Source organism: Poecilia mexicana, unplaced genomic scaffold, assembly GCF_051168715.1.
Source record: "Poecilia mexicana isolate PSO_F unplaced genomic scaffold, ASM5116871v1 scaffold_8, whole genome shotgun sequence".
Classification (NCBI taxonomy): Eukaryota; Metazoa; Chordata; class Actinopteri; order Cyprinodontiformes; family Poeciliidae; genus Poecilia; species Poecilia mexicana.
The window spans coordinates 7,618,225-7,641,421 of NW_028263377.1; the positions used below are offsets into that span (position 1 = coordinate 7,618,225).

General features: G+C 39.0%; 2 protein-coding genes across 3 annotated transcripts; one reads left to right on the forward strand and one right to left on the reverse strand.

Annotated features, from left to right (window-relative positions):
- Positions 1-145: 145 nt before the first annotated feature.
- Positions 146-8,954, forward strand: LOC106934073 (CD9 antigen-like). The gene is made up of 8 exons (XM_015013739.2): positions 146-2,441; positions 3,578-3,698; positions 3,783-3,880; positions 5,305-5,379; positions 5,467-5,568; positions 5,892-5,987; positions 6,964-7,050; positions 7,243-8,954. Exons 1-8 carry the CDS (start codon positions 2,340-2,342, stop codon positions 7,309-7,311), a joined length of 750 nt encoding a protein of 249 aa, XP_014869225.2. The 5' UTR covers positions 146-2,339; the 3' UTR covers positions 7,312-8,954.
- Position 8,955: 1 nt separating this feature from the next.
- LOC106934072 (uncharacterized) lies at positions 8,956-22,549 on the reverse strand. 2 transcript variants are annotated; one of them, XM_015013738.2, is made up of 13 exons: positions 21,949-22,549; positions 20,807-20,962; positions 18,349-18,467; positions 17,975-18,146; positions 17,770-17,888; positions 16,016-17,537; positions 14,569-14,675; positions 13,459-13,532; positions 12,092-12,192; positions 11,088-11,268; positions 10,830-10,977; positions 9,684-9,753; positions 8,956-9,006 (listed from the first exon to the last, which is right to left on the reverse strand). In XM_015013738.2, the coding sequence occupies exons 1-13, from the start codon at positions 22,451-22,453 to the stop codon at positions 8,981-8,983; spliced, it is 3,300 nt and encodes a 1,099-aa protein (XP_014869224.2). In that variant the 5' UTR covers positions 22,454-22,549; the 3' UTR covers positions 8,956-8,980. The 2 variants fall into 2 exon arrangements, with proteins under 2 accessions (XP_014869224.2, XP_087864275.1); XM_088008149.1 differs by having other exon boundaries at positions 14,569-14,672; positions 21,949-22,542.
- Between the last annotated feature and the right edge of the window lie 648 nt (positions 22,550-23,197).

Sequence of the window (23,197 nt, forward strand, 5' to 3'; positions counted from 1 at the left end):
GTGTCTTTTAAAGCTGTAATTTAAAACTGTTGCCTTGGTATAAATTACTATATTGGGAAAAAAGAGACATAATTTAAGTAATATGTTTAAAAGCTGAATGCCTTATTTTTCTTCACACTATCATGTAGTCTTGACTACTGCATTGTATTATGTTAGAGCGAAATATTCTCTTTAAGAGTTGTGGCTTTGCATGTATCCATAAAAATAACAGAAAAAATTGCATGTGTGACTGTCGTCATTTCCTTTTCACTACACTGGGAACGATCTAAGTCTGATAAAGAGATGCATGTTAAAGTATTTCAAAAGCTGGGGGGAAAAATATGGCTTTGGACTATAAAAATGACAAACTTAAATGAGGTCATGTTCATTGTACTTGGTCAGTGTTTTTTTTTGTTTTTTTTTTTAAAGGAATAGCCCCCTAATAAAGCTTAACTCGCATGAGTCTACAGCTTAAAGTTCAGATATGGGATAAAAATGTGGGTCAAGTTGCTCTGAGCCACCAGGTTGTAAAGAACAGGGATGGTACCATGAAGCACCACCTGCTGCTTTCAGTCTCTGCTGAACAAACGTTTCAACCATAATAACCCCTGTTCTGCATAAAATGGAAATAAATCCATTTTGTTAGTAAAAGGCAATAAAAGCCATGTGGTTCTTTACAAATTCAGATTCAGTTTGTCTAAGTTGCATTAGGAACATCTTGACAAAATACAGCATCTGCCATGAACTTGCTTTATTCTAGTGAGTTATGTTTCTAAAATTGAAAGACATTTGATAATTTGCATGTCTTGTATCTGGAGCTAATTACGGCCTCAATCCAGTAACATTCTGTATTACAATTATTTGTTTTTAACAATGTTTTTTTAAAGATCTTTTCTATTACTTTTCTAAGTTAGTTTCAAGAGCCCAAACTTTTTGAGACCAAGATCTATTTTTTCTCTGAGCGGCTGGTTGAGATCTGCCACATGACATGAAGATAGAAAAATTGTAAATGAAACTCTTATATGTGAATATACATAGTTTTATATTAGTTATAGCAGACCTATTAAAGTGATAGAAAACCTAATGCAGTTTCTTCCAATTAATTTAATTTCACATAATTATCACAGTACTAGCCCAATGTTTAAATACTTCATGTCCTATTTAATGTTTGTTGTGAATGATGTATACTCGCAAACTAACAACTATTAGTCCAATTTTGTCATTTATTAAACGTTCAGAAATCACAGTGCCTGTAGCGAAAGTAAACAAAGGTATAATAACCAGAACAGGTGATCAACTCAAAACCACTCGAACCTTTATGCTCCCTCTCTCTCTTTGTGGTTTAAGCACACCTCTGTTGTATCTCTGTTTAAGTTGCTGTGACAACCGCCTGAGTTGCCAGGAGAAACAACTTCTTCACTAAACAAAATAAATTTTAATGAACTAGAACATTTCTGTAGAAATTTAACCGGGGCCTGCCAAAGTGTGCCCGTCAGTTGGAACCCAGCGTGCTGATGCTACAAATTAGCATCAATGCTTTGCAGATATTGATGGATCTGTGTTGTTGAATTAGTCTGATGAAACAAAACTAAATCGGTGATTTCAGGGACCAGTAGATATTTAAGTGGGGGTATTTTACGTTTATATTATTTGCCGATGTAACTAACTGCAGGACTTTTTTTTTTTTTTTTTAATTCAGTGTTTATTTCCATTATATTCCTGTGAAATGATTAAAGGATATAAACTTTGCAGAGTATAAACTATGGAGTTAAATTGGTTTTACAATTATTCAATAATAAAAAACTAATCTCAAATAAGAAAAAATGTGGTCAAAACTTTTGGAATTGTAACAAATGTATTGGCTCAAACAAAAAAAAACTTATCAAGTAAAAAAAATTAATTGTGGTCAAAACGTTTTGAGTTGTAAAGTTTTGTTTAAAAAACTTTAATTATTAAAATCACAAATGTTTGCTTGAGATTATTTTTTATTGTATAATTGTGAAACAAATTTCACTCCATAAAAAACATTCGAATACCCTGTTAAGAGCGTGACGGCTTGATGCTCCTGCGCGCCCAATCACTTCTTGTCTGAAGCCTCCTGCTTGCGCGAGCTACACCACCTGGCCAATCAGAGGTCCGGTTTGGAGCCGAGGGGCGGAGCCTCCATATGTTTGGGTAAAAATGAGCCAACTGTTATTAGAAAGCTCAATTTGTCGCTCCTAACAGCTGAATAAGCGGCTCTACATTAAATATTTCACTTACAGCTAAAACATTTACAGCCGTCACGTTTCAGGAGGATGAGGCCAGCAGCTTAACTAGTTTTATTTTATTTTATTATTTGTCCGTTGAGTCTCACAGCAATGAAGTCATCGACAGAAAACAGCTTTCAAATTGACGTCCTTCTGGACAGATGCGGGGTCTTCTGCAAATACATCCTCATCGTTTTCAATATCATCTTTACGGTAAGTCTGGCTTATATAAACAAATAAGACTTAAACGTGTGAAACATCACAGTTTGAATTACATAGAATAAGATGGAAAACCAATCAAAAGGTGTATTTATTAATTTTTTATTTTTTTTTTAAAAGTAGAGTTCAGATTTATCAAAGAGTGAGATATTTAAATACAGGCTAAACTAATTTAATATAGTAAAATGTCAGTATTTTGTAACTTGTTTAAAAATGTGGAGTTTGTACATTATACGATACATTTTTATTTCAGACATTTCACCAGCAAAACAGAATAAAAGTAAAACTTGAATATTTTCTAAGCATAAAAGCAATATCCTATTACCAGATATACATACTCAAAAACACAAGTTTGGTTACCATGTCTGAAAAGAGCATATGACAAAACCTTGTATAAACATAATATGTACATAAACACATATGTATAAATTCATATGTGTATTTATGCCCAAGCCATCCACAGTGTTTTAATTCATCTCCCTGTTCATTCCTGTGTTATCGCGATTCAGCACACAGAGTGAAATATTTCAAGCCTTTTTTTCTTGTCATTTTGATGCCTGTGGCTTACAGGTAATTCAACAACATTATTCAAGACATTGAATCGAAACACACACAAAGGTTTCCTGATGAGTCTGGGTCAGCAGGCTACACAGGACTAATTTACATCTTTTTTTAAAGCCATAGTTTTTTATTACACTTAACTTCCCATTATGCTTGGTTGTACAACTGTGAGATCAATCTTTCTTAGTAATGTGCGTCAGCTGTCTTGACTGCGTAGCACCATTCTGCATTTAAAATTAAATCATTTTGGAAACAGTTTTGCGCTTCCCTGAGCGCAAAACTCAAAACTTTTGGGGTTAGTTATAACCCCAAATGTTTTTCTTAATGAATAAAACGGATGGATATTCAATCACAATAAAATAATTAGTTTTTGTAAAACCACTCCACAGTAAAAATTAGCTACAATATTCCAGTATTCCAGAGTCAGGAAGCAAGCTTATTTTATGCTACATGTTGCGTTACTGACAAAATGTCAATGATCTGTTGATAGTCTAACATCTTAAAATGCACCTGAACTAACGGAGGAAGTAAAATTCAGGGATTTCAACGACGTCTTCTTTCCCTTGTAGGTTTTGGGGTTTGCGTCTCTAGTGTTTGGCCTGTGGCTGAATTTCCAAAGTAACTCCAGAGACATGTTCAATGTAAATGACGACGACAAAAAAAGCATCGACTCCGATGTCTTTCACATAGGTCAGTAAATAAATGAGTCGTAACCATAAAGCCTCTGTACATTTGCATCGGACTAACATCATTTCCTGTTTTCCACCTCACCAGTCGTCTACATCCTGGTAATCCTCGGCTCTGTAATGGTGGCTTTGGGGATTTTTGGAGAGCATTCCGCCTGCAATTACAATAAAATTGCTCTCCTAGTGGTGAGATTTCTTATTTTTATTAAAGTCAATATTTGGTCTGAAGGGTAAACTCTTCCAGAGTCAGGAAGCAAGCTTATTTTATGCTATAAAAGGAGGTTTACATTTTAAAAATATCTACTTCACTTGGGAGTTAAGTAATTAATCACCATTTCCTAGTGAAATTAAGATTTACCTTATTTAGCAATTAAACTAAGACATGAAATCTAACCACTTTAAGAGAAACCCCAAAGGAAATGAGACTGAAGTATAATTAGCATTAAAAGATGTCTACAACCCTGTCAAATGTTCTGTTAATGTCTGTATTTGAAATTTAAAATCAAGCATAACCTGTAATACGCAATTCCTGATGTGACCTTTAGGGGAAAGCTCGGGGAGTAACAAAGAAAGAACTGCCCTTTAGTTTATCTACCAAGGAATCAAAGAATTAATGCAAAAATCAATTTGCATTAATTCTGTGGTGTTAAATTTGTCTTGGAAACTAAATTTGGAACTCTAATCCACAACTTACGAAAGCTGTTGCCTTGTCACTTTAAATAATAGGTTCCAGTTGTGTTTACGTTTTCAGGACGAGATTGCTCAAAAAAAAATGTAATCATATCTTTCAGGCGGGAAGCGATTTGTGTTTAGTTGTACCAATATGCAAAGTAGAGTAAGTTAAGGAAAACAAAAAACAAGTTGTTCATTCATAGTGATAAATGTTGCTTACAGTATCTTATTGCTCATCAGAGCCACTGAATTCAGAGGCTCTGACCAAGGCTGTTGTAATTGACTAAAAACAAATGAAACTGGAATTGTAAAAACATTTTTAAGTGAATAAAAACCAATGGGTGAAAACTAAAACTGGAGTTAAATAGTGCGTTTCTAAAACTAAAAGGTTTACGTCAACTATCGGCAAATTACAACACTACATAATGTGCAGGGAGCTACTTATGCTAAACGGCGACAGCAAAAGTAGGGCGAAAACAAAACAGTTTTTCAACAATTGAATATATTTTTTGAAAATGGCAATCTCCTGTTGAGTATTCATTACCTGATTGATGTATACATAATTCTCCACCTAAAGCCAAAGCAAGAAAATAAAGTTACTACTATAACTAAAATAAGCCTCCAACAGTATCCACTGAAATGCACAATGAAGTTGAATGGATGCTGGGAGGCAGGCCTTCTCGTCCAACATCAGTGTCTGACCTCAGAATTGGACTCCTGAAAGAACAGGTTGGCTGTAGAGCCATCAGTCCATCAAATCAACACATTTTCATAACGGCCTCAGACCAAAAGAGTGGATGGTTTGTCTTCTGCTCAGTCTAATGTCATGGTGGAGGCCCTCCCTCCTCCACAGAAAGTAATAGTCAGATTTCATGTCAATACAACACAAGGCTTTCTGATGAACCAATCGTTCATTTTATCCTTTCATTTCTCTTTAGTACTGCGTCTTCCTCTTCCTCCTGGCTGTGGCTGCAATCGCCGTAGGAGCGCTCGCTTACACCAGCAAGGACACGGTAAGCAGGAAAAGAAACCGCAAACGTCTTCAGATGTTGGTAAAGATTTGATGCTTCTTATTCTAATCATTGAATTTAATCGATAAGGTTGGAAAAAAGTTTGGAGAGTTGTACAGCGATGTATATAAACTCTACGGGAAGAATAAGGATGAAACGGTGGCTGCTACTCTCAAATACATCCATGGTTTGGTAAGCACTCACTGCATCGGTAGAAAAACCAAAACAGCCTCATTTATTTAGCATTTTCCTTTTAATAATTTCAGTAGATCTAAACTGGTTGCATTTGTCACTTAATGACCACAACCTTTGGGTTCAAGAACTCAAAGAATAATCATATAAACTGTAGAGGGGAGAAGAGAAACTATCAGATTTAAGGAATGTGTTCCTTTATAATTCAGGACTTACTTGTGAAAGGTCAAATGCAGCGAACAAATGAACCAATAGTTAAAATTTATTGACAGAGTTGAATACATTTTGATCCCTTAATGTTTTCCTCCATCTCCCCTCTACAGCTCCACTGCTGCGGCTTGGCCGGAGTCCAACTAACCGAGATGGTTAAGAAGACTTGCCCGAAGGCGGATGATGTGATGAAGCATGTCAATCCGGCTGTAAGTTGGTGTTTCATCAAAATAATCAGTCATGCTTGGTGCAAACAGACTTTCATCATGAGGGCAAGTGATCCAGAGACTAAAGCAAAGAAAACCACAACTGGTTTCTACTTCTGTTTTCCACAGAAAATAAAAATACCCACTAGGTAGAAATGTCAATAAATTTAGCTGGACGATAAATTGTCACAGACGTCACTGTGGTAAATGGTAACATTGTCTTTTGAGACCATTTTCAGGTGATGTAGTAAAGGTGTAATAATGCAAGAAGAGATTCTCAAAGTTCAATGAACTTTAAATTCCAATGAACATTTAACACTGGAACTAGGAGACAATTTAAATATCCAACATAAGCAGAAATTGAACATTTTTGAAACTAAAAGTTTAGTAGAAGACAATAAGGATAAAATCACACAAATGGAAATTGAGCTTGTTTTAATTTATGCCATCGAGTCATTATGACAGGTCTACCACTACACACCCTAAATCTTTAGTCATTTCTAAAACATTTTCTATACTTTTAGATTTTTAGCCAAATTACAAACTTAATTCTAAATGTAGAAATCATAAGAGTCGCCGCATTAAAACCATCCTCCAACTGTAGATGTGTTTTCCTTAGATACATGATATGCACAAGTCGTGATCTTGAAGTTGCTGTTAAAGGACCCAATGAGGCTTAAATATATCATTTCTGTAAAGTACAGAGGGATAAAAATCATCTCATTTTCCAAAGCAGATGAAATTTGTAGGAATGCAAATTTTTTCTCAACTCTGAATAGTCTCTTTAAAAGATTTCATGTTTATTAGAGAAACATTTTTTTTCCCACACCTGTGTATGTGGAAAATATTTTCCATAATCTAATTTCCGAAGTGGGGAAAACCTGAGGAAGACCCACACAGCGGCAGGGATACCTCTGAGCACCTTATCCTGGAAACTCCTAAATCAAAAACGTTAAGCGTTACATCTTCTCCTTTTCAGCCGACATGCCAACAGAGCATTGAAAGCTTCATTGACCAATGCGCACCGCTGGTGACTGCCGTCTTCGTTGGAACCGGAGCTCTTTTGGTAGGCAAATTCTGCTCATTTATTTAGGGAAAAACATTTCACCTCAGATACAGCCATGAATAGTCGACTGTTTGACTCATGCAAAAGTAAACAAGTGCAAAACTTATGTTCCAGTAATTCAGTTTGCTTCGCAAGCAGACGAAATGTTCCACCGACCTCAGCAGGCTGTTTTAACCCTCATTTCCTTCACAGATCACACAAGTCGTCTGCGCCGCCCTGTACAGTTCAAAGATTCATCGGGACTCTGAAGCTCCTCAGTAAATTATTCAGACTCTTCATGTCACCCCTCTGGTGTCTGAGCTGCAGACAGCTAGTAGTTTTCATCTCCGATAGATTTTCATCTCACTGCAAATTACAGAAGCTTCCTTCAGGCCTCAGAGTTGACATGAACTTTCTTCCACCGTTTCTTGCTATATCTGAAAGTCTGCAGTTTTCTGAACCACAAGGCTGCAGGGAAGGTGGCTTCAGGACGTGTAAATGCATCCAACAGAGGGCCACCACCGCCTTTTCAGGCTTGTGCTACAGGAATCATGATGCCAAGACGAGAATTGTTGGCAGCAACAGTTGTGATAAGGGCCAAAGACAAAGTAGCCTCTGATCGAGAAACGCCAAGAAGACAGAAGATCTGCTGAAAAAAAGAATAGAGTGTAGAGAGCCGGTGCAGTTTTCCTGTTGAGTCTACCAGATTTTTGGGACATCCAAGAAATGCTTAGAAATTTAGCCGTAAATAAAACGGGTGGATTAAAAACCTACTCTAGGATCAATGTCTTCCAGCCAAGTCTGGCAAAGAAAACAGTGGAAGTAGCATATCCCAAGAACAGAAGTTTAGGGTTCCCACATATAGAAATACAGAAATGTTCCAGTCACTCTCCAGAGTTCTCAGTTCTTTGTGTTCATTTAAAATATAAAGTTCATCATGAAGTTAAAAGGATTCAGGCCGAGTTGGAGTCGTGCTTTTGAAGGTTTGTTATATATCATACATCAGTATGTCATTATTGTCCACTTAGGGAAGTTTCCTTGCAGCAAGGTGAGAGAAAAGGAAAATCAACATCAGCTAAACAGTTAAAAGTTTATGTACAAATATCAATAAAAGCCTGATTACATTTGAAATCTGAATAATAACCTTGCTAATAAGATCTTTGCCATCTGTTGGTTCTTGATTTGGGCTGCCTGAATCTCTTCCCAGATGGTAGAAGCTAAAATTCACCATGAAGTGGGAGATTTGGAGAATAGGGCAATGTCTTCCTTTTGTAGAAATCTTTAAAAAGGTTTCTGCTAAATCAGGTGATCTAAAACCTGTAATTTTGTTGGCTACTTTTACAATTTGCTTGATCCCGTTCTTGTCTCCGACTGAGACCGTCAAACCGGGTGACTAAAGCGAGGACAGATCCAGAGAGCTGTAGAAAACTGTCAACTTGGAGCCGTCTCTCCAAAAATGGATCAAATGTCAGCATGAGAGCCTGAGGTTCTCCCTACACTGTGGTAGAACAGGCAGAAATTAGATTGAATTTGAAGTAATTAGCCAATTTCAGAACATGATCTGAGTCGTTTTGCTGTAAGGGTAAAGTCTGGAAATGAACAAGTCTTTGTGAATAGAAAGTTTCTGTTCTATAAATGTGCAAACAAATGTAGCGGAATAAACCACTGTGACATGCCGTTGTTAAAATCGGGGCTGAGAACTCTTCTGTTTAAAAGTATTTTTAAACATATCATTTTACTCCAACTTTTATATGTTAACTATGTTGCTTTTAGTTTCTGTAAGATGAGCTTTGTGGGACCTGAAAGCCACATTTAAAATAAAATGCATTTTAACATGCAAATGTTGGAAACTACAAACGGCTAGATTTATTCCCCCTTTCAAAACAGACAATTTGTACAGGTTTTTTGATAAAACACAGAAATAAGTCAAATGTGTAAAAGTGTCTTTATTTCATCCAGTTTCATCAGTGTTGGGACCTGCAGAGATAAAATGAAGCCAATCTGAAAACAAAAGGTAAAAATGGTGCAAAAATAAAAAATACTTTCATGTCTGAGCTTTTTCAGAAGACGTGTTTGAGTAAGGAAAAAATGCAACAGTGGTTTAAAATGTATAGTGAATCGCATAGTTGTCATGTATGAAGAACAAATAAACACAAGGTGCAAGGTTTAGTTTCGACTGGGATGACGATGCATGCAGACCAGAAAATAACAGACCAATAATAAGAGCTCTGCAGGTGGAGAAGTCACACTGTGCAGCGACCTTTGACCTTGTGAGACATGCTGAAGGACCAGACTACATGAAGGTCCTCAAAGTTGGAACTACTGTAATTTCCAGACTCTAAGCCATTTTTCTTTTTGGTGAGGCAAACCAAAACATTACATAGTCATCATTTCTGTTTCAGTCCTTGACACCAGCAGTTAATAAATATTTAAAAAAGAAAAAGTTTTTAAAATGATGCGCAAGCAAATTTCAGCTGGTTAAAATACCAGGAATAAAAAGAAACTGATATGTAGAAATGTTGTAATCTTCAGGGAAAAATGTGTTCCATGTTGGTTTTTTAGTGATTGGAAAAAAGAGTCATTAAAATATTTGTAAGGACAAATCTTGAAGGATCTTCATAGATTAAACCTAAAGCTATAACTTTATCTCTTACCGTTGTTGCAGCTCACACCACAGTCACCATAGACAGCTGAGCACAGTTCTGTGTGGCACAGGAAGTAAACCTGATGGAGGGAGAAAAGGTTTTACATTACAATCATCTTCTCATGGTGCTGCAACATAATCCAAGGTCTACCTTCACACCAGAGTAAGACTTTATTCTCCCTGACCTGAACAGTTAGCTGTGACTCGATTACAGCAGATTTGGAAAATGTCACCAGAGCATCGTCAGCAGCAGGTTGCCTGATCTTATCCAACAGTTTCCACCATGAGCAGCATTAGAGGATCCAGGTGATGGGGTCTTCAGGACAGAGCGCTACATGTGACTGAGCATGCAAGCCTGCGTCCATAGCAACAGTGACCAGGTTGCACCCAATGCAGGCTTGTGCATGAGGTTTACCTTACTAGAGATGCACCAATTAGACGGATCTCATCTCAACTTTCACTGAAATTTCTGCAAAACGAGCAGAAGTTCAAAGGCAGCAATCTTCGGAGTCATTTTTTATTAAATAAAAATCAGTGACTTTCTCCAATAGATCCAAAGTCAGGGAGCTTTTCTCTGAATCACTGAAAACCTACAAACAATAAAAATCCTACAGGATCTGGTACAGATGCAGCTAGATTAAAAAAAAAGTAAGAGTTTCTGGAATTATATCTATAATACATCTTATATTTATTACTGCTCATCTAAATGTCTTCGTTGTTCAGGGTCATAACTGTAGTCAATGTAGAAAAATGTAATCTTTAAAAACAAGTTACTATTTTCTGTATCAAACATCTTATTTAGGATGATTAGCATTACCAGCTGTTTTCTAGAAGTTTTTTTATACCTTTTGTTGCAAGTTTGTTTCAAACACCAGTTTATCATGCGACTCGTGATGCAAAAAAAAAAAAAGTGTTTCATTGAAAAATAAAGCCATTTTAATTAAGCTGAAAAACCACTTCATCCTAAAACTTTACTGAAAAACTCAAGTTTTTTAGAAATCATTTCCAGTAAGCACAATTCTATGGTTAATGGAAATGCAGCTCCACCCCGCCACTAAAACCAGACAAGACCTTCTGGTTGGTTTCTGTCTTAGCAGCAAAGTCTTACTCTGGTGTGAATGAGGCCCAGAAGAAGAGGAGCCGGTTCTGTTCCTACCTCTGGGTCCTCCGATGCAGCTGGCCTCCCAGGAGCCCTGTAGGTGTAGCCCGCTGGAGGCAGGGAGGGGAAGCTGGAAACTTTAATCCTCCAGATGTGCCGAGGGTCAGGGGAAGGAAGCAGCTGCGACACACTCTGGCTGCTACAGCTGAACACAGAGACACAATTGGCGTTCCAGCCAAGTTCTTTATTGTTCTGCAAGATGTCACACGAGTACAAGCGGCCACAACCCGTTCCTGATGTGTGCGAACACCGTACCGGTCATAAAACAGCATCCAGTAGACATGCGGGGTCAAAGTGTAAGCCAGGCAGGAGTGAAGCAGGAGCAGCAGGGAGGGGTCTGCCGGCTGCAGCAGGCTGAGCTCCACATGGACAGAGTCACCCTGCAGGAGGCTGATGGGCAGCCGAGCTTTGGGGTGGAAGCTGGAGAAGGACGCATCTGTGAGATGGAGGGGAGCGGTTTAAGAGACGCACAAGGATCGCGTGTTATGTACTCGTTTCTGGTTATAATACATCTGTCAGATTGCTCAGAAATATGAGGAAGTGCAAATGGAAAAAAAAAAATTACTGGTATATTGGTCGCAAAAACAATATACCAGTATATATACTTTGTTTTATTAACAAAGTGGGATATCACAAACTAACTAATAAATATTTTATTCAAAATAAAATACTTTACCATTTAAAGATATTGTGTATATAAAAACACTGGAAATGCTGTGTACAGCATTAAACGTTTTCCTTTTGGAATTCAGACATGAAGTGAAGAGTAAATATAATTTACAGGGTTTGTTAACATGCTAGAGAGAAAAAGTTAAATCTAGATGTTTTTCAGTTATTGGTATGAAACTGGAATTTATTTTCGGTGAGTTTAATATGGCAAATTTTAAAAGGCTTACACTGTCATGTCGATGTGTATATGTATTGTGTAACAAATATATTCATCTTTAAATACAATCCATGTGAATATGGATAGTAGATGTCTTTCATTATTCACTTAGTCCATGATCAGGTAGCCTATTAATTTTTTGGTAAATTATTGGTTTGTAAAATAGATTTTTTATTTAGTCTTCTTTTTGGAATATAAATGTATTAAAAGTTAAAATGAAAATCTGAAATCTAGTACAGGTATTAAAATACTACCCTACTAATGCGAGAACAGCAAAACTTTGTATGATTTTCATTACAAAGCAAAAACGTCAAGATGTGCATAAGCAGTAATGGGACTTTTCATGAGTCTGATGGAGAAATGGAGGCGTCACCAGTTGCTATCCTCAGAACGACGGTGACGGCAGACGACGGCGGCTCAGCGGAGGGCCTGATGTCAACTGGACCAGAGGGGGCGCCGCATCCCACCATCAGCCTGTAGGAGGACAAAGGTAACCAGGGAGGAAACATCTGGCCACAGAGCCAATGCAAAATTACACATCATTTCCACTGTGACAATCAGATTATTTTTTTGTTCATCTCCCTTCACAAGCATGAACAAAAAAATAAATAAAATCCACTGGGATAAATTGAACGCAACACTAAACTACCTAGATCTCTGCTGCACAGAGCAGTAGAGCAAGGAAAATAGTTCCAAAAGGTCACAGGAAGTGATTATTGCACCCAGTGCACCAAGAAAGTGCAACATCTGTTGCAATGTGTGGGTGAAAACACTGCATAACATCCACACTATAACTGTGAAACATGGTGGCAAAATAAGAATAAGATCTACCAACAAGGAAACATTTAACAGAGTCACAACGGAACAGTTTGGATCAGTGGAGCCCAAGTTAGTTTTATACACATTTAATTTTAAAGAAAGCACAGACATCTTGTAAAACAATAGCTTCTCAAGTCAGAGTTCAGATATAAAACACTTAACATTGCCTCCTAGATGTTCTTCGTTCAAGACCGAATCATTTTGCAGCACCAATTGGACAAGAAAATAAAATAAATAAGTTACCTCAGTGTGCAAAGCTGGCAGAAAAACATGTAAGACGTGTGCTGTAGCTGGAGTCAGTGACTCCAAAAAGGTACCGACCCAGAGAGAGGCTGCGTGCAAATCCAAGCAACACTTCTCAGCTTTAACATCTAAAAACCACATTTTTTTTTTCCAATGATGAAATTTCTCAACATTTTAATCCCAATTAAATCAGTTCAACATAATGACGTTAACATGACTAGCTTTGGAAAAGTTCAAGAGGAAAGGCAGCATGCTAATGCTTTAGCTGACAGAGTAACCTGACAAAATTAACCACCTAAAACTTTCAGGTTTTCATAATGTATGCCAGCAACTGCAGAATCTATTAAGGAGTGGGCAGTGAAATCGTTTGATTTTTATTTTTCTATTACATTATATTATGCTTTTTTTTTTTTCTTACCAAGTGCAGAGAGATTACATATTATACTGCATCTGATTTTCCTGGCTTGGAATAAACGATAAAGCCATTTTTATGTCATCATCAGAAATGCAAATATTTCCCCATGAAGCATTCCAACAGGATGCGGCCAAATTATGCAACACTAAAGAATTATTTGCTTTGCAAAAATAAACCTAAAGCAACCTGACTGTGAATGAAAACTTGACAGACACAAAAGTGATTTTCAGAACCCAAGATGCACTTAGAGAGCGACTGCTAACCTTACAGGGAAGAAACCTCTGTCCGATAGGAGGCCGTGAACTTCTGCCTGATGGACCACACTCTGACCAGGCATCTAAGAAAAGAGCAAAAAAAGTACAGAATAATAATTCATTATATCTCTGGAGTCAAGTTTGGATTCAGATGGAAAACCAGTTTTAAAGTTTGAGGCTGAATCTCTTAAGACACAAAATTCCAGTTTCTCAGCTCATCCTGTAGTCATGCATCATTTCAATTTACAAATGGACCTGAAATTACATCATCGTGGAAATGGTTGTTTATTTCTAATGGTAACCTCAGATTAGCAAGAGATTTTTTCCTTTCTTCCATTTTACCCGTTTAAGATCTTCATAAAAATCATTATTTCAGGAGTGGCTCAATACAACTTGGCGCTGAAAACATCTGTGTGGGAGTTCCTGAAGTACTGACTCCAGCTACAGTTCAAGTTTATTTAATCTACTTTACCCGTTTTTAAGAGTCATTAAAAACAAAATCATTTTGTACATGGGTTTTCTAGACAGGCTAATTTGCAAACCCAGTCCTTGACTGGAGCCTTTAAAAAAATAAAAAATAAAAAAAAAGACAGCAAAAATAAAACTAAAGATTCCCATCACACACACACACAGAATCCCTGTCATTTAACATGCATGAAAACAAACAGAGAACCAATTCTCCACAACAAAGTAGTGTGGTATAAATCAGTGTCACATTTGTTTTAGCAAATATTTCACCTGGGAATTTTAAAAAATCTGATCCATTAACATTTTCATCCCTGTTGCTTGTGCACATTTCCTGATCCACACTTTTTCCTTCCACTCAATTTAACATGCCTGGACAAAGCACTCTGAACCACCAGCTTCTTTAACACTGAAATATATAATTTCTCCCTCATTCAGAATATCCTGCTGCATGAGGGACAAATGCCAAGTCAGCATTCTTCTCTGATTGCATAAGCCAGACTACATCATTTTTTCTTTATTAATTTGTTTCACTGCTCTTATACAATACTGATTTTCATTAACTGCAAGCTACTCATCTACTCCAACAGAAAAAAAATAAATGAAAATCGACAATTTATGAATTAATTCGAGACCGACAGACGTGTTTCTTACACGTTCGCAGCCATCCGGGGGAGCAACGTGGACGTCTGGATCTGAGGAAAGCTTCTGCAGCCTGCAGGGAGCCTTCCTGTCCTCAGAGGAGGGAGCAGGTGGGGCTGCTGAGGGATTCAACAAAGAGTCAGGCAGAGCAAAGACAAAACAGCCCCGCGCGGCCATCTGTTGACCCAAAGGTCACGTAGCTCAGCATAGCACCTCAAAGTACAGAGTTATTACAAATTAACTTCAACGTTTGTGTTCAAAACAACCCTCAGACTAGCTCAGCTTTTGGTTTCTAGGTTTTCAGACAAGTACCAACAAGGTAGCTTTTCTTTTTTTTCCTCTTAGAAAGACAGTAGAGGTAAAATGTGTGAACGGCAGCCAAAAACAGTTTCTGCAGTAAATATCTGAAACGGGTCCAAGCCAGCAGGGTGGGGCGGGCCGTTTGGGTTAGTCATACTCTGATCACATATGTGGAGAGGAAACAAGGAGGGCGATGAAAACTGGAATTATTTCACTTGATTCATTTTGTTTGCTTTGATAAAAACATCCTCATAAATCCTTAGGGGATGAGTAACAGCTAAGCATGATGCCTCAACGCTTCAGGACACAAACATGTAACCCAGAGATTTTCTGGTCAGATTTTCATGTTTTTGGCCCGATACTGAAATAAAGATTTTTTTAGCTTTATACTCCCTCATCAAAAACATACCTGGAGCGTCGTTTTGATCCATTACACATTTCATTTTTCATGGTAGCCGTTCAGGGTTGCTCATAAAATGCGCCACCCATTTTCCCAAAACTCCGCCTTTGAGCTTCAGTCTCCAGCTGAGCCCCTTCAGACTAGCGGCAGCAGCAATTAGCAAAAACCTGGTGGAGCTGCAGGTCTGCTGAGCTCATCATACAAACTACAGCACTCCTAAGAACGGCTGTAACAGCATGATGAGAAGCTTTTCTGTGATGACCTGCTGAAGGTGGGGTGTCAGAAAGTGTGCAGGGTTCTTAAAGAGACAGAGGCTAATTTCAAGGCATCATATGGCTGTGGTATGAAGTCAAGTTTATCTTCTGGGCATCTTCACACCAATAAAACTGGTAGACTCAGTCCAATTTGGGACAACGGTTGAAATATTTGTTACATTTCAGCTAGTTAATTTGACACTGCACTGTGTCAAATTAACCTTTGAAAAGTCTATTCCCCTCCTCACCTGTGGTGGCGCTGCACCAAGAACTACTGAACAAAACAACAACTTCCTCCTTCACAAAATGTACAGTGGAGAGGAGTCAGATTTTTGCGTTTGTAGGATTTCTCTTGGAGTTCACCTCCACTGAAACACCACCCAGAAAACATTTCCTGGTTATGCATGGTGCATTTCCTGATTCCATCTCCACAGCATTTTACTGTTAAAAATACAAAAACAAGTATATTAAGCATAAACAAACAACTCCTAATGAGATCATTTACCTCTCATGTAGTCACCCAGCTTCTCTTTAAACCCACTTCGGTGCCAAGCAATATAGTTGGAGTAAGCTGGACTGAAGGCGCTGGAATGACAGCCGTCAGAAGCACGAGAAAACCTCTGCAGGTCACTATAACCCACATTTGGGGAAAGCAGAGATGTAGAGTCTTTATCCAAGTCTTTACCTCCTGGAAGGTGGAGCTGCTGGTAGTATCTGAACAGCAGAGGCAGGTAGTAGTGGTAGTAATAGTAGTAAGGGAACGTCAGTCTGCTAGAAATGTCGTACCCTGGTTCAGAGGGAGGAGGACTGGTTTGATATCTCAAGTGGGAAGGTTGTTGTACCGACAAAGAATCTGACAAAGCTTGACCCAGATGGTTGTAGACGCCACGCAACGCTTCTGGTGCGTAATACTTCAGGTAGTAGTTATAGTATGGATGGTAGTAGTACTTGTAGGGATCTGCGTTATACGTGAATCCTGCAGTGGGGAACACTGGTTCGTCAGGAGGAACTGCGATGGGATCTGGTCTTTCTGGGGCTGGAGACACGGAGGTAGAACGTTTGTCTTGTAGCTTTGGTTTCGAACTGGGCCGAACATCTGTTTTCTCCTTTTCTGGCTCTGGATTAATACTCTGCGTTTCAGGATTTAAGGATAATGAAGACGCCTTTGTCTTTGCAGTCCAATCTAGATGGGAAAGCCCCAGTCTTTTCATGTCACCCTTTACAATATGTGGGTAGTAATAGGAGAAAGGAAAGCGATGAGTAAAGTAAGGTGAGTGAACTGCTGTCACTTTGTTCTTCCTTTGGGTGTCTACAGGTGAAGAAATCCAGGTTGGTCCCTCTTTCAGACCCTCAAGCTGCTCGGATGGAGGTTGATGGTTCGGAGAATCAGAATTGGTTTGTGATCCAGGAAGACCCGGACCTGGGCCCTTAGGTGTGCCTGGAGCAGGGATCTTTGGGTGATGGTAGTAGTGGTAATAGGAGCTAAAATCATGGCTGGGATGGTGGAAATGAGGAGCTTCCACCTGAACCGGCAGAGCTGTAGGGGAGAAACTATTCATCAAGACATCCAAGAGAGGAGCAACTTTGTTCTGCTTTTGGTCTTTATGTAATGAACCCAAACTAGACGACTTTTCTTTAGATGAAAGGGGCTTTTGGGTCATAAAGTTTTCCTGTACATCTTTAAGAGACAGGAAGTAATGGTCTTGCGAGTTCAGCTGGGAACTAAAGTCAGCCATCGGAGCCACAGAAAGAGGAGTAGGAGGGCTGTGGGTGTCCTGTTCTTTATTTTCAGAGTAACTATGGTGATATGTTGGGTGAGGATAGTAAGGTGGAGCCAAGTAGAAAGGCGGCATAAACGCCAAATGCCTGAGGGACTCGAGCTTTGGTTTTGGTAGCTTTCTGGTGAAATCCGTGGGGCTGTCAGCCAGAGGCCAATGGGCGGCTGAGACTTCTCCAAAAGCAGAGTTAGGACAAGCCAACATGAAGATCTCCTCCCCTAATTTAAGCAGAAGTGTGTTTTTTCCATCCTGAAAGAGAATTTATTGCAGGTTCAAAAAATAAAGATGGTTCAATTTTGTCACAAAGCAACAATTATTCCTGCTACTGCCAAATTACCACAGTACTTTAGTTAATCCTTTGAGTTTTGACATGCTGCAAGTATCTTTTTGCACACATTCAAAAAATTAATACTGCCACCTCCAGGTGGGAGCTAGTCACTTAAATCCAATGCTTGACTATTTTACAATTATTATATTATACCTTTACAGTTATACCACAAGTGATGAACGGCATGGCGACGGCCGTCTCTGCAGCCAGTCTGTTCACAGTGTAACCACACTGTTCAGCCAACAGCCCCAGAGGAGTCCATTCACCCCGAACTGTAGTGGGGCAGAAGCGTAACCCAATATTAAAATAAAAGATCTCTCTTTTTTTGAGTGCTTCCTGATTCTTAAAGAAACGGTACCATTTATATGCGGGTTCTCCACAGCAGACGGTCCTCTGAGTTTCACCGTCATGCCGTTGGGGGAGCAGCAGAGCGAGGACAGCCCCTCGCCTCGAAGGTGGAGCCGGGAGATCGGGCAGGAGACCTTGACGGGAATCCCCCTCCACAGCAGAGGCAACACATAGCCATCATCCTGAGGGGAAGCATTTTAATAATGTCCAAAAACAGGATTTTACACACTTTAGAGAAGAATCTAGCTAGTCAATGCATCAGAGAAAGTCTCCACCACACCTCTGAGTCATTTCAGCTAAAAACAGTGAAGTCAAAGTTTTGGTTTAATGACTATAAACTAGATGAGATGTGATTCGTGTAGGAATTAAAAAACAGCAGCACACCTCTCGAACGACGTGGCAGGCGTCATACTGAGCCATCAGAGTGAGGTCTTTCCAGGAGCTTTGAACAGAGTAGCCACACTGCTGAGGCAGATGGAGCAGGGGCGTCGATGAGCCGTTCACTGAAACACAGTGGAAATAAATGGACAAAGTTTACAGTTTTTCTGGACTGCTTTCGGTCAGCTGTTGACTCAAACTACACATTTTCAAAATGTTACAGAAGCCTCATCATGGTCAGACCATGATGAGTCCAACTGTGGCAAAACATTTAAAATAAGCAAAAAACAAAGATTACCGTAAAACACAGCTTGCAACCAAGTGGATGAGCCATTCAATAACTGCATGATGGACAACAGAGTCCTCAGCTCGTCATTGTAGCCCATTATATTGCTTTCATGCCAGTGCCATGTTAAGGTTCGTTCTCAAAGAATTTGATCCAGAATCAGAAATGCTTTGATGCACAATTTTGATTCAAAGACTATTTTATCTAAACTGTGGATAAAAACTGTAAATATTAGATAAAATACTATATAAACCAAAATAAAAATCTAATTAAAGAATCAGAAATGCCCAGTAATGACTCATCTTTCTTGATCTCTTCATAGATTGTGGTGAACAACAACATAGATATTTTAAGGCCTGCAGACTGATCGCTGTAGTTGGAGTGTGAAGGAGGTGATTTCATACTGATGTGTTTTTAATAGCCAACAGGTGATTTCGGTTTGGTTTTCTTGGTTAAACCAGTGAAGCATGGAGTGCTTCACTGACATCCGTCTTAACCAATGAGACAGATGATGAACGGAGTCGACCCCAGTTTCTCAAGCAGGTCGAAGCAATCAAGAAAAACTACAGTCTAAGTGCGTACGGGTAATGTCAACTTTCTAGTTACTATTCTGGTTTCCCAAACTGGAAATGTGATCATTCATGCAACCAGGGAATCCTGTTTAAGAACACATTTGGTTAACAAAGCAGTTACAGGCAACAGCTCTATCCAAATGCAGTAAATTGGGAACCAACATTTCTGGCACAGTTCAGCAGTATTACAACGCTTCGTTGGGATGTTGACAAAGACCTTCAAAGCCTTGGAAACAGAGTAATCCATACTTATCTACAAACCCTCCCCACGTTCCAGCATCGTGGAAATACAGCTGGAAAAACCAAAGTGAATATATTTTATTCCAAGTTAAGATCTAGACAGCATCAAGCAGAGGATAAATCTTGTACATAAGACTTTTGTTTGAAACAAAGAAAGGCCTTAATATTCCTACCCAACTTCATCCTTTTACTCAATGCTCAACATGCACTGACAGAAAGAGAGAAAATAACCAAACATTTGTCCAATGACACTCAATAGGTTCCACCTCAAGCACAAAAAGTGTAAATTATTGGAGAGCTGGAACGTTTTCATCCTCTGTACATTCAGTACCAACCGTAATGAATTAAATAATTTCCTCAGCGGCTCAATTTCACTTCAGAGCTCACCAACGTCCTGCTTTGGAGCAGAGCCAGGTGAATACAGGTCATCTCCATAAAGGTGTGTCGGCACTTTAGCTGTGGATTTATTTCTTCTAATGTTAATGTTTGACAACAAATATCCTGCTAAAGAAAAACTATCTTATAACTGTTATTGGTAACAATTTGTCAGCCCCTTATAGAAATAATCCACTTTTACCTCCTTAATGCCTAAATGGTTTAGCCAGACAGAAAGACGAGGTTAAACAGACATTTTCACCTCATTTTTAACTAACAAAACGCTTTGAGAGATCCTTAGAAAGCAGGAGCAGAGCTCAGGTTATGCTGCCCCCCAGTGGCAGCTACTTCCTTACCCCCCCAATCAGGCATTTGTGTTCATTTTCATCAAAATCAGTGAACTAATTTTTTAGCAAAATACTGAAAGATCTATGGATCTGAAGTTGTATGTCTTTTTCTTTAGGATGGAAATGCACCACAAACCTATGACAGAAACTTTCCAGAAGAATGACTATTTCTGAGTTATCATCACTGGGTAATGAGTCATCTGACAGTTTTGATTGCGTCTCTTTTGCGTCGGTCTGAATGGTTTAAAGAGACGTTTCCATCTCAACCTTACACAGACAGAAATAAACATGCAGTGAATAAATCGATTTTCAATCAGATTTTTGCACCAAAGAGTTAACACACACTGAGGCTCTTTAAATGTGTATTAAGAGGGAATGCAAAACTTATTGCGAGGGAACACAAAAGAAAAATGGTTCCCAGTAGATCTGATGCTTGTTTGTGATTTTTTTTTATTTTTTTTATATTAGTGTCAAGATACAGTGAGAAATTATTTACACAGCTTTCCATATGAGCAGACCGAATGCTGCAGCTCTCAAACTGTTTTCCTCAACGTCTCCTCTTTCCAACTGGACTTCTTGCATTAAGTCTGAGAATGAAACAGAACATATTAAAGATGAGGGACAGGATGAAGATCAAGCCTCACCGTGGTCCAGCAGCAGCTGTGCGGCTCGTTTCCTCCTCACAGTCAGGGTCATGGCGTCATCTCCACACTCCACCGACGGCTCCAGCTTACGCCAGCTCTCCTCAGAGCCACCAGCATGCTGACTGGCGCCGCTCGCCCGGCTGTCCTGAGTCTGGACTGGGATACACAAAACATCTGAATATGTCTGGGGTGGAAAGGGAATGCAACTGTGTCTCCTAATTGGACTGTTAAGAAAAGTTATGTAATCATGAAACAAGAGAGGTTAGCAGACATGAAGGAGCGCGTTGGGCCTGACGGACAGGCAACATGGCAGCTAATCACAGTCAGCTGTGTTGGAAATTTAGAGTAAAGTACAAACAAAAAGGAGAGGCTGCAGAGGCAAACATACAAGACAGACAGTGTCCCAATGCTCCTTAAACTAGAAAAATGCAACTGAAAGACAAATACATTGAGACAAGTCGTTTGGTGGGAACATGTGGAAAAACCTAAACACAAACCAAGTTTAACAACTTAAAAACAAAACCAGCCAAGTTTTCAATCTTAAATAGAGAACACAGTGTTTGCTGGGATGAAAACAGTTTATGGCGTCATTAGTCATAGGCACAGTAATACTACAATAGAAACACCTGGAGATTAGGGTTATCAAAAAGGTAATAAAAAAACCAACAATTATAAATATATCATACTAAATATGAACAGATGTTTTCAAGTTTCAAACTTGGCAAAGCTGGCAAGTACAGACAAGAACTAGCATTTGGTGAAATAGCTTTAAAAATCTCTTAAATCTATTTTTTTCTTTCCTTTCTTGGAACTACTGAAGACAAAGTATTTTCAAAAAGTTGCATTCATTTCAATCTTTTCTTCTGAAATAAATACTGAAACAAAATGACCAGCAGTTTTTTGTTTGTTTTTTGTTATTTTAAACCTGACCAAACACGGAAACTGATTAAAGCAAAATTTATACTTTCGGTACTGTCAGAAACCCATATTTAAGCCCGATTCATGCTAATGGTGTGTTTCCAATGATTACACTTCAATGCCGCATACAAGCCAAACAAATGTACTTAATAGGTGTTTTAAAAAAAAAAAAAAAAAAAAAAAAAAAAAAAACTGCATGTAGTAGAAGAAGCCAGGTCTCTCACCTGTAGCAGCAGAATCTGACCGGTGGCCTCCATGTCGGGGGTTTGCTTCCAGCTGACCGGTGACGTAAAACTTCCCAGGAACTACACGTCTGATGGTTCCCCTGCTGCAGTTCCCATCCAGAACCTCGTGAGAAGTAAACGGCCTTTCTCCCTCCGTTTGCGAGCGTTTGTAGCGGGGTGCTAAACTTGAAGACGACGCCATTTTGGCTCCAATTACCCGCTTTGACCCGGGTCCGGGGAGCCTCGTCGTTGTCCGGTCACCGTCTTCAAGGTTCTGGCGCCTTGGGCCGCTGAAGTAGGCCAAGTGCCTGGCCGCTCTGGTGGAGGGGTCGCCGGGGACTCTGGTCGTTAAAACACCGCTCCCGACATTGTGAGGAGCCGACCGAGAGGTTGGCTGGAGGGAGTGAGCTGTGAGCTCACACCGGACTAAAGAAGACAGGTTTATTGTCGATAAGGTGTATAAAAGTGGAACACCCAAGCAGTACGCTTTTAGTTTCAAATACATTGCAGATACTATTTGTTTTCTCTCTATGTACCAAAACACTGGGACCGAGGGACGAGCGGCTGTCTGATTTGTAGACGTCCTGCTAACACACCTGCTCACTAATTGGCACAAATTAATGACGCATGCTCACTGGGCTCTAGACTACAACTCCGTCTGCTGTCGTTGTTTATGTCAGATTTTACTTTATTACACAAGTGCATCCCAATAAATATAGACATAATGAAAAGAGCAATTTATTTAACAGATTCTTCACACACAGTGTTACATTTTAAACGTTCATTTCTGTCCATTTTGCTTATTGTGGTCCCCAATTAATAAAATCTTCAAATTCAGTTTCTCAGATAATTAGAGTATTAGAGAATACTAATAAAAATAAATAAATTTAAGCTTGCAATATATTATGTTATGGCCTGGACTCCCGGCATAAGGAGGGTGAGCTGCCAAAGTCCATTAATGAAGAGGCTGGCTGTTCCTAAGGCTGTATCCAAGCATAATAATAAAAAGTTGGTTGCTGGGGGAAAAGGTCTTAAATGGCACCGCTATAAGGTAATAAATCTCAAAGCAACATTCACATTTGAGAACTTTATTACGCACATAAACTCAGACTGGCATCTTAGAGAACTATTTACTGACAAAAGAGTAAAGCAATAATCTACACTGCTCTTTACAGTATTGCAACCAGAAACTTCAGTAACTTTAGATATTTTTATAGAGCAACAATAAATACTGCACACATGATTTTCA